We start from the raw sequence: 13,973 nt of genomic DNA on the forward strand, positions 1-13,973 counted from the left end.
CGGAGCGGACATTTGGGGACACCGGCGGAGACACTGGTGGAAAATAAATAGCGATAAAGTCAGCAGTTAGTAGTCCTCTCCTCCTGTCACCCTGGGACCTTAGATCGTCTTGTTGGTTTGTTTTTGCATGTGAAAATGTTGTTTTATTGCATAACATCTGTAACAGTGTCCCCTACACTACAGTGAAAATACCGACTGACGGAAAATCTCGTCAATGGTGGGGAAAGACTTAAAAAAACCTATTATACTGATGTTCAGCATAAATCGGTGCATCACTAATCAAAACAGATCATATTTGCTCATCCATAAATAAAAAGTATAAACTTTACTGAGCGTAAGATTATAATTAAGGGTCATCTCATTTACACTGATGTGTTAACAGCTGTTGTTGAAGACTTACATGTCCTTCCATGCCCTCTAAGGGGCTCCAGTCCCTCCAGCAGGTCCGTCCTGCCCTCAGTCTCATCGACTCATCAGGCCACTGCAGCTCCTTCCGCTTCGATAAGTTGATGTTCTCCAGCACCTGACTGATGTCTGAAATCTGAGCCACGTCACAGAAGAGTTACATTTACATCACAGCGGCAGGACTCAAAAGAAATTGTGATTGTGGAATTCAATGCCTTTTCCAGGGTTTCCATGACTGTTGGAACACTGTTTTAAATACCATCAGAACCCCAAAACCCATAAGTGGGTTCGAAAGGCATGTTTTCTTTAAAAATCTCCAAAATCTTAAATTAACAGTATGTAACAAATGATGATTGGTTGTATTGTTTACTTTGAAGTGTGAGTATTTTTTTCTGCATATGATGTTTGACTATTCCAAATACTAGAAAAAACACAAAATGAAAATATAAAAAAAATCTCCAAAATCACACCATTTATCACAGCCAGAAACTGTGAAATATGGTTATACTGTATATAGCGAAGAGTAGCTCCAAGGAGGGTGAGAAAAAAAACAAAACCCTGAGGTTACAACCCAGCCCCTCCTACTCTGATAAGTAAATACAGTCCCTAAAAGCTCTCTGGCACATTTTGTTGATGTAGATTAATGCTGCTTAATTTTACTTGCCAACTGTGGCAGACTCTTTCATTTGTTCATGATTTTGTTCCTGCTTTTTGCTGCATGATATCTACAAACCTGCACTCTGTAGGAGATGTCATCTCTGCGCACGGTGGAGACGGTGGGGTTGTGCTGTTGCGGGTGGTGATGGTGGTGATGATGTTGGCTGAGGGGATCCGTCACGGTGCCGCACATGCCGTCGTTGCCCAGGAGGCCAACCAGCGTGTGGCGTTTGCAGGGAGGGATGCTGTGGCTGGAAAGGGAGGCCGAGGGCCCGGCGGGGTCGGAGGTGGAGCCCAGCCGGAGCTGCAGGGAGGTGGGGAGCGTGCGCAGAGACAGCTGGCTGGTGGAGGAACGTCGGCAGGGCTCCAGGCCTGTGGTGGAGGTGCGCAGGGAGGAGTGACGGCTGCTGCTGTAGCGGTAGGAGGACGACTGGCTGGCAACAGAGGCTCGGGCAGGAGAGTGTCGCACCAAACCCGACTGGACAGACTGGGAACTCTGACTGGTGCCTGGACAGGGTAGAGGAGTCAGACATAGAGCATATGAAATTAAAGGAGCGCTCCAGTGATTTAGTACTGCTATCATAAAATCTGGGGACTTACAAAGACAGATTTTAAGAAAAAAAAAAAGAAAAAAAAGGACGTGATATCCTGGATTTCAGTCCCTGTATGGGTCCAGTTCTAAATCCTACACTTCCCATAATGCAACTTAACAGTGTCTTTCATCAAACCCTTCCTGCCTATTAAATATCTTAATCTTTCAAACTACACATTCAAAATTGACTACAGAAAATTTCTGTCCAAAATGTTTATCAAACGATTTGTATTTAAAGGAGATGTGTGCAACATTTAAAAACATCTTTGATTCAGAGTCTGAGCTGGAATTGTCTGCAAACGGCTCTCAACATGGAAGTGGCTGAGCTCACAGCTAACGGTGCTAACAGTGCAAATAGTGCTAACAATGACAACAGTGCAGCAATGATTAGCTAACCAATGGGACACACATACAGGGACTCACATGCACGAAGGGCTGTGGACCGTGCACGCTTAATACAACACACAGAGGCAGTGTGACTTCAGTCTCTGATTAGGACTCAACCTTGTCTCTGTTTCCTGCTTTATCAATGCTCTAGATGTTGTTTACAGAAGTTCATGGTTAAAGGTGGCTGCAATTAAATGTCAAATTATACTTCATTAACAGAACTTGAGAAGAATATTTCTAATATTACTCGTTTTTAGGTTCAGTAGTTCTCACCCAGAGCGTGCGGCTGGTACGTGTGGGAGGGGGCAGGTCCGGAGGTCCCACCCTGCGACACTGAGCTCTGCTGAGAGTCGCCCCCCGTCCCATTCCCACTCCCACAGGACAGCCCCCCTGCGTCTGAGTCCTCGATGTTCCCTCCACTGTTACAGCCAGCACCACAGCCTTTCCGTAACCTAGAAAAGAAATGTTTAAAGATTTTTTGGGGCTTTTATGGTCTTTAGTTGACAGGAAAGCTGGAGAGATGACAGGAAATGGGGATGACATGCAGCAAAGGGCCGCCGGTCAGATTTGAACTCGGGGCCACTGTGACGAGGACACGTAACCTCTTAATATGGGGCGAGAGCTCTACCAACTGAGCTACCCACCACCCCTGAAAAGTTTAATATCATCCACAAATTAACGACAGTCAGATTAAAAAAACACAAATAAAGAAGAAAACGTTACAAGGTCACAGAGCATGAAAATGTGATTTTAGTACATTTACTTAGTTTTTGGGTGCATGCATCACATTGAACCTACTGGACTGCAGAGAAAGACAAACCTGTGCCAGGTGCTGACGACAAAGTTTCGGATATTCCCGATGCTGATTGGTCCTCCCAGGATGTGTCCGAGCTGAGGGTGCGAGTTGCAGTAGGAGGTGGTCAGCGGAGATACGTAGATGGGATATCCAATGGGCTGGTCACAAGAAGAATTGATCATGTTTCGCAGAGCCTGCTTGGCGTTCTGGATGCTACCGCGCTCTGGGTTTCTGTTTCTCAGGAACACCAACTCCTGCTGCTGCCCTGCCCAAAGGCCGCGGACACATTCTTTATTGACCTGCAGGGCAAAGGGTTAAATTCTCATTATGTACTGTGTCTTAAAAATGAAAACAATTAGAGGCTAATGCGAATCTGCTGCAGTTCTCACCTTGATGACCCGGAAGCTGAGGTATCGTCGATTGAGCATGATGATTTTGTACTCGTTGGTTCCTTCGTCGAGGACATGTCGCAGTGCGAGGAGCGATGGCGAATTGGACAGCACGGCGCTCCTCCAGGCTGGGTCGCCCTCGTGAGCGATGACCAGGTTCTGCTGGTGTGAGGAGATGGCCTCAAAAAGAACCGCCGGCTCGTCGTACTCATCTGGGGACGTGAAGTGGTCCTGAAAGAACAACAACATTCTGTCACAGATCAAATTCGACCCTGAGAACAAAGTCAAACGCAGTTTGGTGTGACAACATGACACCCGCTGCAGCTCACCTGGTGTAATTTGAGAGACATTCGGATTCCAGGCACCACGACTTTCCTGAGCAGTTCCATGTCTGCGAAGATCCACTCGTCTCGCACTGAAGAGATGCGGAAATCTCCCTTAAATAATGCGTGAAGACCGTAAAGGAAAGACTCCAGATTGCTGTAATGGAAAGGAAAGAATGAGGACATTAAGTTTTGTTATCACAAACAGAAAGGGACGATGGAAAGAAAATATGTAAATGCATATTTACTGTGCAGTTCAGTTAATCACAGATGACCGCGTGTCAGACATAAACGTCCCAGATGTTCTTGCTGTTCTGTCACATGTGTTACATTGTCTGGCCTACATAAGTGAACTCTCACTTGGCCCTTAAAGGATTATAAAAGGTGAACTCATTATAAGTAAGATTACTAAATAACCTGGACATATGATGAGCAGCGGTTCCCAGAGCTCTCCTTCCCAGCACACACAGGCCGAAGCAGAGCAGCACCAGAGCCGAGTCTTTCTCGCTGTCCAGCGGCTACAAACGAAGCGGAAACAAGAAGGATTCATCAAATTCAAATCACAAATAGTGTTGATGTTTTGCAAAAAATATTAACAGTATTAGTTTTTTTAATCTGGGTGCAATCACAACCTTTGGCATTTTCATTGCCATTCATCATGTGTTAAAACAAGTCATATGACAAGGAGTGATGCAAGTACAGTAGCCCTGAGGGAAGTAACAAGACATCATGCTTAATTCAAGTTTGATTAAAAAACTGCTGTGTAGCACTTTTGATCTTTTTATGTATTTTTTTCAAACTTTGAGCTTGAATATTTCTGTTCTATGAAACCAAACCCTAAAATTTTCATCAGAAATCATTAAGTTTTGACATATTTTAGTTTTATAACCCATATCTAACAAAAATGTGTACCATAACAGAGTGAGTCTTGCATGGCCAAACCTCTCTCCACACTTCATTTTAGCCCCGTGCCAAAGCAGGAGAAAGGTTTGTCTGAACCTGCCGCAATTCCACAATACAGGCAAAGAGAAATACCACTTTGCCTTCACCAGCTAGTGAAGTTGCAGTTTAAATCCATGTCTGTCCAGACTCACATGTAGCCATGACAGTAGACGATGCTTCAAATATGAATGTTGCGATTCTAAAATGTGGATGCTACACAAACATCCTCAGCTCGGCAGCAGAGAAGATCCGTACAGTCAGCACAGTTTCAGGGTGGACATCCAACATGTGCAGAATGACAATAAAATGAACCACGAATATTCCAGCATTACCTTAGCCCTTCGAGAGTTGCAGTACTGGATCCAGCCCAGGTAGACTCCACAGAAACTGTCCCTGGAGATGCCTGCGAGTCGATGGTCGTAGTCCTCGTCGATGTTGGGATTGAAGGTGGGATCCAGGTCGACGTAGTTCCTTTCTCCACATCCCCGCAGGCCGTCTTTCATGGTCTCATTGGCCAGCCACTCCTCCAGTTTGGGGGATGCGATCACGTAGTAGATGATCCCCTGAGACCAGGACGGGATGATGCATATAGATCAAATATAAATAATAGAAAAGTTACACCTTCTCTTTAACGGCGACATTCCTCTTACCTTGACATAGTAGGTGGTCAGGATGCGTCGTAGATCGAACACCTGCAGCATGGAGGCGGCGCTGTTATCAGTGATGCTGTAGCCCTCCAGCACGTATTTGGTGACCAGCACCTCCCAGGCCAGCCAACGCTGTCCGAAGGCGGCATTAAAGGACAAGATGTGAGGGAGGTGGCCCGGCTCGCAGCAACAGCAGCCCTCGTCTTCCTCCACCCCCTCTGTGATGGCCTCCACTTCTCTCTGCTGGCAGTACGTTCCTGCAGAGGGAAATATCAACACAGTCATATAGACAGAATACTTTTAATTTATTAATTTAGTCTAATGTGGTCTTTTTTGGGGGGGTTGTATATTTTCTGTTTTCTTGTTGTTTTTCATTTCTTTTTGCCTTGTATGTAAACTTATATCTTAATTTTATATTATGATGTAATATGTAGAATGTATGATGTTTACTTGTGTGAACCCCAGGAAGAGTAGTTGCTACCCTGGTGGCTAATGGTGATAAAAAAATAAATGAAATAAAATAAAATAAATATGTAAACGAATAAATAATGAAGTACACGAATAAATACTATACACAACTTAATGATCATAAATTATTAGAAGACTTCAGGTGATTTCCGTTAACTGTCGAGCAACTATGACAACTTGCAAACTGACTTTCAGATTTTCCCCTGACTCATCTAAATCTCACATATATAAACTTGTTAAACACCATGTTGACACATGAAAAGATGTTATAAAAAAACAGGTCATATTTTCAACAGTGACAGTTAAGAAAAGTTGCTGACACACAGGTGAGGAGTCTCGTGCTCTGAGGAGTGTCTCCTGTTCTGTGAAAAGTTCACAGTGAGTCACATGCACTGTGTTCTGCTGTAAACAAACCTGTTCCAGCAGATTTGTTGTTCAACAGATTGAACATTTTTAGATGAAGGCATGCTGATAGCGCATGTACAGGTGTGCTGAACAGGAAGATAAAGCACGACTGGACAAATACGCTGGAATTCGAAGTCAAAAACAAAAATACTGGAGAACTGGTAAATAATCAGTAATCATACCACTTAAATATCCAGACCGAGCTCAAGCAGTGTGCAGATGATTTTGGGGGGTTTAGTTTAACCAGCTTGAAAAAACAGGTGGTTTGAGTTTTATTAAAAGTATATTACACATGGATTTCCTAAAAAAAGGTATTGACTCTTAGAATACCTCTCAATCATCACTTATGAGTGAGTAGCGGTGTATTTTCGCGCAGGACTTTTTTGAAAATAATATGGAATGGGATTTTTTTTTAATTACATTTAACAAAAACAGCACAACAGATCTAAAATGACCAAATATTATAACATTACACTGAATGACCAAATACTTTTGGTTAGATTAGCATTAACTAATTTTTCCTACTTAACTCCAAACTACATAAAAATAACATATCTCCACATTAAACAAAGTCATGCCTTCATTTTTTAAGGGATTGGCAGTTAAATATAATATTAAATTTTGCCCTAAAATTGTTATTTTTATGTTATGAGCCAGCTTGCGATGGTAAGGTGCTTTTTTTGTTGACATAGTTGATTACATTTTGATTAAACTGTGCTAAAGACGTTTCCTTGCAACTGATTTACATATTTTGAACACTAAAAATGAGCAGCATCTTTAAAAACAAGTATTTGCAGTTTGCTCATGTATACTAAGAATGCCGGAAGAAAACAAACTTAGTGATGGATTTACAAAAAGCTGGAGCAAATCAGTCTTTACGATAACTTATAAGTACTTGCAAATCTTGTTATCTGGTATCTGCCAGATAAAATAAAAACATGAGCCCTCAGATTCGTCTGGTTCCCAGGCTGCAGCGACACTGATCGCATTAACTCCAGTACAGTCGAGTGTAATCACATTTTCTCTCCCCGTAACACCTGAGCCATTTCCTGAATATTTCACCAACATATCTGACATACATTCATTCATTCATTAGTCACGCAGACAGCTCCAGTAGGTTCAATTTTAGCCCACATGTGTTACTGCGCACTTTCATCTGTGCTGCAGGTGAACCTTCTCACCTCTGAACTCCAGCCCTCGCAGCTGAAAGGTGACCAGGCCGTTTCCGATCTCGATGAGGTGCACCAGAGCGTTCAGGTAGTCAGAAGCCAGGATGAAGCAGTCGCCGGTGCTGAAGTTGCCCCATCTGCCCAGGAGGAGGTCTCCACACAGGCTGTGCTGCAGGGAGCGGGTAAGGTGCTCGTAGAAGATGGAGTTCAAATTGTTGTCATCGGAGCCTGAAGAGAGCAAAAAGGACAGCAGATCAGTAAAACACACATTAAATGTTCAGTCACAGACATCACTGGAATAAACTGAGGTTTGAAAACAGCATCTTGTAAAACTGGCTTAATTCCAGCAAAAGTTCATTTACCATTAAATAAAAACCAGCTTCATGTTTTTTGGTCTTAAATCAGGAATTTTGACACCTTGTCTAAAATTGTAATATTTTAGACTGACATAATCAATATGTCTTCTATATATATTCTTTTTTTCTCAGATTTTTTTTTTTTTTTTTTTTTCATTGGACAATTGTTTACTGACAGTTTTCTGCTGTTTGTGCTTTTTGTTATTAATCTTTTGTTGTATTTTTCTGTATAATGTTACTTCAGGTCTTTTTTTAAAAAATGTTCTCCCTTTTTGTTTATTGCTCGTTTTTCTCCTTTAAATTAAGAAAAGGTCCATTTGTATGAGCCTGTGGCTTCTTGACCTTTCCACTCCTCTCCTCTCACTTTTTTTAAACTCACTGGATTTAAATGCATGTTTGCGCAAATCAAATCAAATAAAACAAATAAAAATAATAACAACAGACCTATACTTTAAATCTGATGAAAATGAGCTTAAATACATTTAAACCACTAAAAATAATGAACTTAATCATTGTGTCTCATGAAAACTCTAAGCCACAACAAATGAGTGTATGCTCTTACTCAGTTAATGATACTGTTTGTGCCTAAGTCTTATGACTATGACTCAGTCATTATTGCATAACAGCTGGGTGTTTTAGGGATGCATGGTTTCTAAGTACTATGCTAAACTACAGTATGTCTTCCTTTGTTTTTTACTTCAACAATTACTGATTGATACGTTCAAGTTGTATTTATTACATAGCTGTAATGATTTCTGTTAATCTGCTGCCTGGAGATTGCCTTTGAAGCCCCTGGAGGGTTTTCATTCACATTAAAAAGAAAAAAATATTTAGTTCAATACTATGTTCTCACCTGGATTTCTGTCCAGTTGAGAGGCCAGTCGAGTGTTGGAGTGATCCACTCTCTTTGTGCTGCAAGATAAGATAGAAAGTCACATATTTCAAAAGCATATTCACAGATATACTGTTAGATCTGAACATAAAATAGTATTGTAAAAAAGTTTTTCCCACTTGTAGTCTCTTTCCCAGAACTTGACGGGACGGACGTAGGAGGTGATGAAGATGGCGCTGCCCAGGAAGGGGTTGAGGGGAGTGGAGAAGATTGCGGACACGACGGCCTGGACAAACAGCATGGCAGAGTCTGGAGGGGCTCGGGTCAAGAATCACTTTAAATATGTATGATTTGCTTTACTTTAAATATGATGAAAATGAGCGAATACATTAATCGAATACATTTAGACCACCAAAATAATGAGCTAAAAATTTTTTATTTTTCCATGCACAAGAAGGACAAGAACACAACAATAAAAACACATCTCAACACAGGTCAATCCAATCCAACCCCACCAACAACTACAACTTTAAAGATGACAATTAAAGTGAGTAAACACCTCCCTGAAACACCATCAATGCTCCTATCTGCTACCAGTTCAACTATGATCTACCTAAGAAACTGGTGACTCAGTGTGCAGTTTACGTCGTGATAAAAGACAGCGGTGGAAGGATACGAGGCACAGCAAAAGGCTGAGCAAAGGCGTGGAAGGCTGAGCCCCATGTGATCTGCCAGGGGGCGATGTAGGTGTAGACAAAGTGCAGCTTATAGAACAGCTCCCACATCTGCAAAAAACAAACAGTGCATCAAAAACAAAAGCTTCACATTAGGACAATGGTAGCTCTCAGTGCTGGAGGAATTGTGGCTGTAAATCTGCAAACCGCTACTATATATTCTGGGAGAGCCAAAATTAGTGGAAAGAAATACACACGGCAACAAAACATTTTTAATACGCATATACCATAAGTCATGTTTTTAGGCTGAATTCCTCTGTAGTAAAAGTATAGGCAGGTACTTAATGGGTATTTTGCTGGCAGCAGGGAAAAAAGTGCTAACCAGAGGATGAATAATACATGCTGGTCCTACCATAAATAACTGGATAGATGTGAAAGTGGAGATTTACATGATGTAAAAGGTTACTTTCTCTGGATGGATATTTTTGTACGGCTCTGGGAGAAATGGGTATGATATGTCAGGACTTTGAGACCTGACTTAGTTGTTACAGTAAGGAATATTCTTAACTTTTTGTTTACTTATTCTATCAGTCTGCTACAAGAACATTATTGTGTTTTGATTAACTTTGTTTTGGTAAATCTCTACTTCTCTGGCAAGTATTTGAAAAAAAAAAAAAAGGCAAATGTTATATGGGCAGATGTTAGCTAGAGTCAAAGATCAAGGCGAGACGAGAAAACATGAGGAGAAGGCCATGAGGAACTTAAGATGTAATAACCCAAAAATTAGCAAGAAATTAAAAAAAAAAGTTTGGAAAAATTACCTGAAAATTAGAACAAGAAAAAATAAAATAAAATAAATATAACAAGGAAATTTTTAAATCAACAACTGTTTTTGCAGTTTGCAAGGCATTTCTTGCAAAGTTGCTCTTTGCCTTTTATTCCTTTTATTTCCTTTCCTTTTTTTATTGCGCAGATTTGGAGCTTAAAGGTTTAAGTCGGTGTCTGGGAAGTAGCATAAGAAAAGTAATAATGACGCAGGTTTCAAAGGGTTAAGAGGCCATGGGACTTTTTCAATCACAGCGTCGCTGTGACACTGATGATCCAACTGTATGGCTGTTAAGTGTTAAATGTTTATTTTGGCTATTATGAAAATGAGCATTTATCACAGGCTTCTTGATGTTGTACAACTAAGATAATAGCATTGTCTGTTTGTTTACATTCAAACAAATAAAAACTGTAATTAAAAAAAAAAAAAAAAAAGCTGTGGTATACAGGACTTTGTTTTACTTTGTCCCGATCAGTATAAAAAAAAGGTCAGTATGAATCATTAGTATATAATTATAAAGACTCTAGATGACACTTAATGTATGCGAGAATGTACAGGATCACAGCAGTACAGGATGTAAAAGGCATTATAAATTCCTCTCACCTTGCTGAAAACGATGGACATGAGGAAGAGGTCGAGCAGCAGCGTCTCTGACAGATGGCGGTAGTCGAAGGTGAAGAAGAGGACGGTGAAGAGGATGGTCACGTACTGGTAGGTGGGACTGCTGTAGGAGGAACGAAGCAGCTTCAGGCCGGCTACTGTGATCATCAGAGCGCCCACCCTGGAGGACGTTTTCAATGACATCAGTGTGTGGTAGTTAGTCAATGCCGTGGAGTTAGTAAGTGCTGACACAAAAATACTGACAAAACCACTGAAGCATGACTTTTTGTTATGATTCTAAAATAATAAACTATATAATATTTGCAAGCTACAAGACAATTAAAAGAAGAGCTAATTTTGTCAAAAATCTGCTTACCAGCAACACCATATCACCACAAATTTTTTACAAATATTTGTTTTGTACAGACAAATGTGCAAAAACTAAAATGAATTTGCAAATGAAATTTGAATATATTGAAATTTTAAAATGTATTTAAGACATTTTAATATTTTTAAGGACTCATGGCTTACCAATTAATATCTTTAAAGGATTATTAAATTAATCTGCTTTACAGATTTTGGATCATCAAGCTGATGTAACAAACAAGTACAAGTATAGTGCAGTATCACAGTGAAGAACTTTGATTGTTGTACTTTAACACGTCATACGATCCTGAGTGGTGAATAAAAAAAACAACAATCAAAGAAAACAAAAAGGAAAGACAATGATGTAAAACAGTAAGAGTCCTCACTCTGTGTCGAGTCTCTTCGGACTGGCGAGCTCTCTGGCGCTGCAACTGAGCTCATTAAGGATGACGAGCGGATACAGAACGTTCTTCTCCACAAACAGCAGCCACACGTGAAGCTTTTCAAACCACATCACATGAGCAGCATCTGAGGAACAAGACAGGTGAAAACTGAATTATTCAGCATCTAGCATTGTTAAGACACAAAACTATAAAGAACCAATGAAAATATCGTCAATATGTTTGTTAATAACAAAGAAAAGAAAAAAAGCTGTGATATCGAAAGCCCCGTTTTCATGGCTGTGTGTGATCCAGCATACTTACCTCTGACTTCAAACTGATAGTACTCTTTAGTTTTGAGCAGCGGGTGAGAGAAGCAGTACCAGGGCAGCTGCTTGCGGACTTGAGGCAGCAGGTAGTGAGTGAGCAGCCCCACCATCCCCAACAGTGCATACAGGACATAACTGAGGAAAGGCTGAGGGAGCACAGAGACAGTGGACATTAGTCCTTAAACACAATCAGTATCTGTCTGCACACTTAATTTGTAATTAAGGGCTCTGTCACACCTGCCTTATTTGCTCTGGACTTTTTAGTTTTATCTGAACCATAAATACAGGTGTGAAACCTCTACCAGACCAGTGTCAGGAACAAACAGCTGAATGTTGGTCCAACAAAAAAACAGTGGTCTCTGTCCAGATTGTTTCTCATGTGAAAACATTATTTTTGGATTATTTGAACTTTTGGACCAATTACAGGATGTTTTGGCAGGCTGTTGTCAAGTGATAAGAGTAGTTTAGCACCTCAGTGTGTGTGTGTGTGTGGTGTAGCGACAGAAAGAGTGAAAGTGGCTGTGCTCAGAGCTGATAGGCGTTTTAGCAGAGGAGAAATAAGCAGTTAAGTTGTCAAGTGGTATTAAACGTACACTGTATGCTTCAGTTTGACATAACAAAAGGGCGAGGCAACTCTCTAAAATGTCAGTCGAAACGTTGACGCTTTTCACTTATTTTCTCAGAGGAGACGGGAGGACAGGAAAGCCTGTCTACAAACAAATCAATGTCAAGTTATCAGTAAATGCAGCTAATGGAAGTGATGAAGAATGGGTGCTGGTATATAGTTTTTTAGTGCAATCACTTTGCAATATAAAACCAATAAGAAACAGATCAAATGTATACCATGTAAAAAAAAATATATTTTCTTGTTTATTATTCCCCAAAGCAGCGGACATCACATTCGATCTTTTCTTGTTTTGTGTCTCATAAATTAAAAAAAAATTAAAAATAAAAAAAACATATATTTACTGTACCTGCAGTACAATAAAGACTGTGCTGACATGAATAGCGAAGTAAAGGACAGCAATGACTACACAGACGATCAGGTCGGACTGCAGACGCTCATTCTGTGAATTCAAAAACACACAATGGGAACAGGATTAAAAATAAAGAAAACCCTTGAAGAGAATTTAGCAGCTTTATTTAATGTAATTGTATAATTGATGTGACAAAACCGAAATCCTCAATCAAGTCCTGTTGCTCAGTGCTGGCTTTACTTAGAGACATGAACTCACCACTGAGGCCCTGAGCTTCTCGGGTAGAGGGTCCTGCACCTCTGACAGAGGGTCCTCTGGGTTCTTGTCTTTTAAATTGGGCACAATCTTGGACTGTATCAGCGAGCTTTACAGGGAAAAAAAAATAAAAATTAGCTGGTTCACACACCATGAATGTCCTGAGCGTCATTCATCTCAGAGGGAATCACTCACTTTTAACACTTCAACTATTGTGTGAGGCAGTTTCGAGCTGTTTGAACTGTGCATTTTTAAAATGCTCAGAAAATCCCAGAGTGAGATAATCCACACAGCATATGTATGAGCAGAAAAGTCACAGATTATTCATTAATGAGGATTTCTTTCTAGCAGATGTGGGTCAAGCAGTTAATGGAAAATACTTTTGATGAAGTGTTTTTTCGCCTGCTTATGTGCCAGATGGGCGAGCTGAGACCACCAGTGGCAGACTTTTTACCCACAGTAAGGCAAATATTTGAACATCACTTTGGTATTTATTTGGCAGAGGACTCGCGTAACTTGGATACTACAAATACTATCAGAGTGAGGTGTGTTGTGCGAGGTGGTGAACTTACATGAGGACAGAGGGGTCGCTGCTCTGCCGGCTCAGGTGGTAAGACACTGCCACCAAGAGGCCGCAGAACACAGAGAACAACACGGGGATGTGATGAGGCTCCCAGTTCTCCTAAAACACAGAATAACATGGTTTTGACATATTTTTCATTTAAAAAGTCAACAACGATGGATGTAGGAGATTATCATTTGGATATGTGGGACGTTACCATCACAAGGTTAAAATATTAATTTGTCTGACACTTTGGTTTAGCCCCAACTTTACTTTGTGTTGAGTGCTAATTAGCTCATGCTAGCATGCCTACACCCTGGTGAACATGGAAAATAAAATAAAATAAAAAGACCAAGTGATTCGCATTAAGACATAGAGGACATAAAGACATAATAAAACCATGTAAAACCTGCATGTAAAAACAAGATAAGATCACTAAAGGATACATAGAATCTTCAAACACACTTGATAATACTAGTAAAGGTAAGATAAACATAGGAATAAAAGTAAAATGCACAGAATGCATAACAAGATGGATAATAAAACCCACTGAGATAATAGTAATAAAAATAAAGCTATAAATAGAGTGCATTGAGTGCAGAAAATTAAGGAAAATACAACATAAAGGGGAAACTT

The 13,973-nt window shown here is 40.4% G+C and overlaps 1 protein-coding gene across 3 annotated transcripts in view; it reads right to left on the reverse strand.

The window, feature by feature from the left end:
- pcnx1 (pecanex 1) overlaps nucleotides 1-13,973 on the reverse strand; it is a 52,155-nt gene that overhangs the window by 2,079 nt on the left and 36,103 nt on the right. For all 3 annotated transcript variants that reach the window (XM_042500091.1, XM_042500092.1, XM_042500089.1), the window contains exons 17-35: nucleotides 13,348-13,457; nucleotides 12,779-12,884; nucleotides 12,518-12,610; nucleotides 11,539-11,689; nucleotides 11,221-11,362; nucleotides 10,472-10,649; nucleotides 9,045-9,153; nucleotides 8,548-8,677; nucleotides 8,390-8,448; nucleotides 7,193-7,408; nucleotides 5,142-5,395; nucleotides 4,824-5,054; nucleotides 3,967-4,067; nucleotides 3,556-3,706; nucleotides 3,227-3,457; nucleotides 2,862-3,136; nucleotides 2,315-2,493; nucleotides 1,139-1,569; nucleotides 401-541 (exon numbers count right to left, since the gene is read on the reverse strand). In XM_042500091.1, the coding sequence (XP_042356025.1) occupies nucleotides 401-541; nucleotides 1,139-1,569; nucleotides 2,315-2,493; nucleotides 2,862-3,136; nucleotides 3,227-3,457; nucleotides 3,556-3,706; nucleotides 3,967-4,067; nucleotides 4,824-5,054; nucleotides 5,142-5,395; nucleotides 7,193-7,408; nucleotides 8,390-8,448; nucleotides 8,548-8,677; nucleotides 9,045-9,153; nucleotides 10,472-10,649; nucleotides 11,221-11,362; nucleotides 11,539-11,689; nucleotides 12,518-12,610; nucleotides 12,779-12,884; nucleotides 13,348-13,457 (3,288 nt within the window). The remainder of the gene's footprint in view (nucleotides 1-400; nucleotides 542-1,138; nucleotides 1,570-2,314; nucleotides 2,494-2,861; nucleotides 3,137-3,226; nucleotides 3,458-3,555; nucleotides 3,707-3,966; nucleotides 4,068-4,823; nucleotides 5,055-5,141; nucleotides 5,396-7,192; nucleotides 7,409-8,389; nucleotides 8,449-8,547; nucleotides 8,678-9,044; nucleotides 9,154-10,471; nucleotides 10,650-11,220; nucleotides 11,363-11,538; nucleotides 11,690-12,517; nucleotides 12,611-12,778; nucleotides 12,885-13,347; nucleotides 13,458-13,973) is intronic.

Source organism: Plectropomus leopardus, chromosome 14, assembly GCF_008729295.1.
Source record: "Plectropomus leopardus isolate mb chromosome 14, YSFRI_Pleo_2.0, whole genome shotgun sequence".
Taxonomy (NCBI): domain Eukaryota; kingdom Metazoa; phylum Chordata; class Actinopteri; order Perciformes; family Serranidae; genus Plectropomus; species Plectropomus leopardus.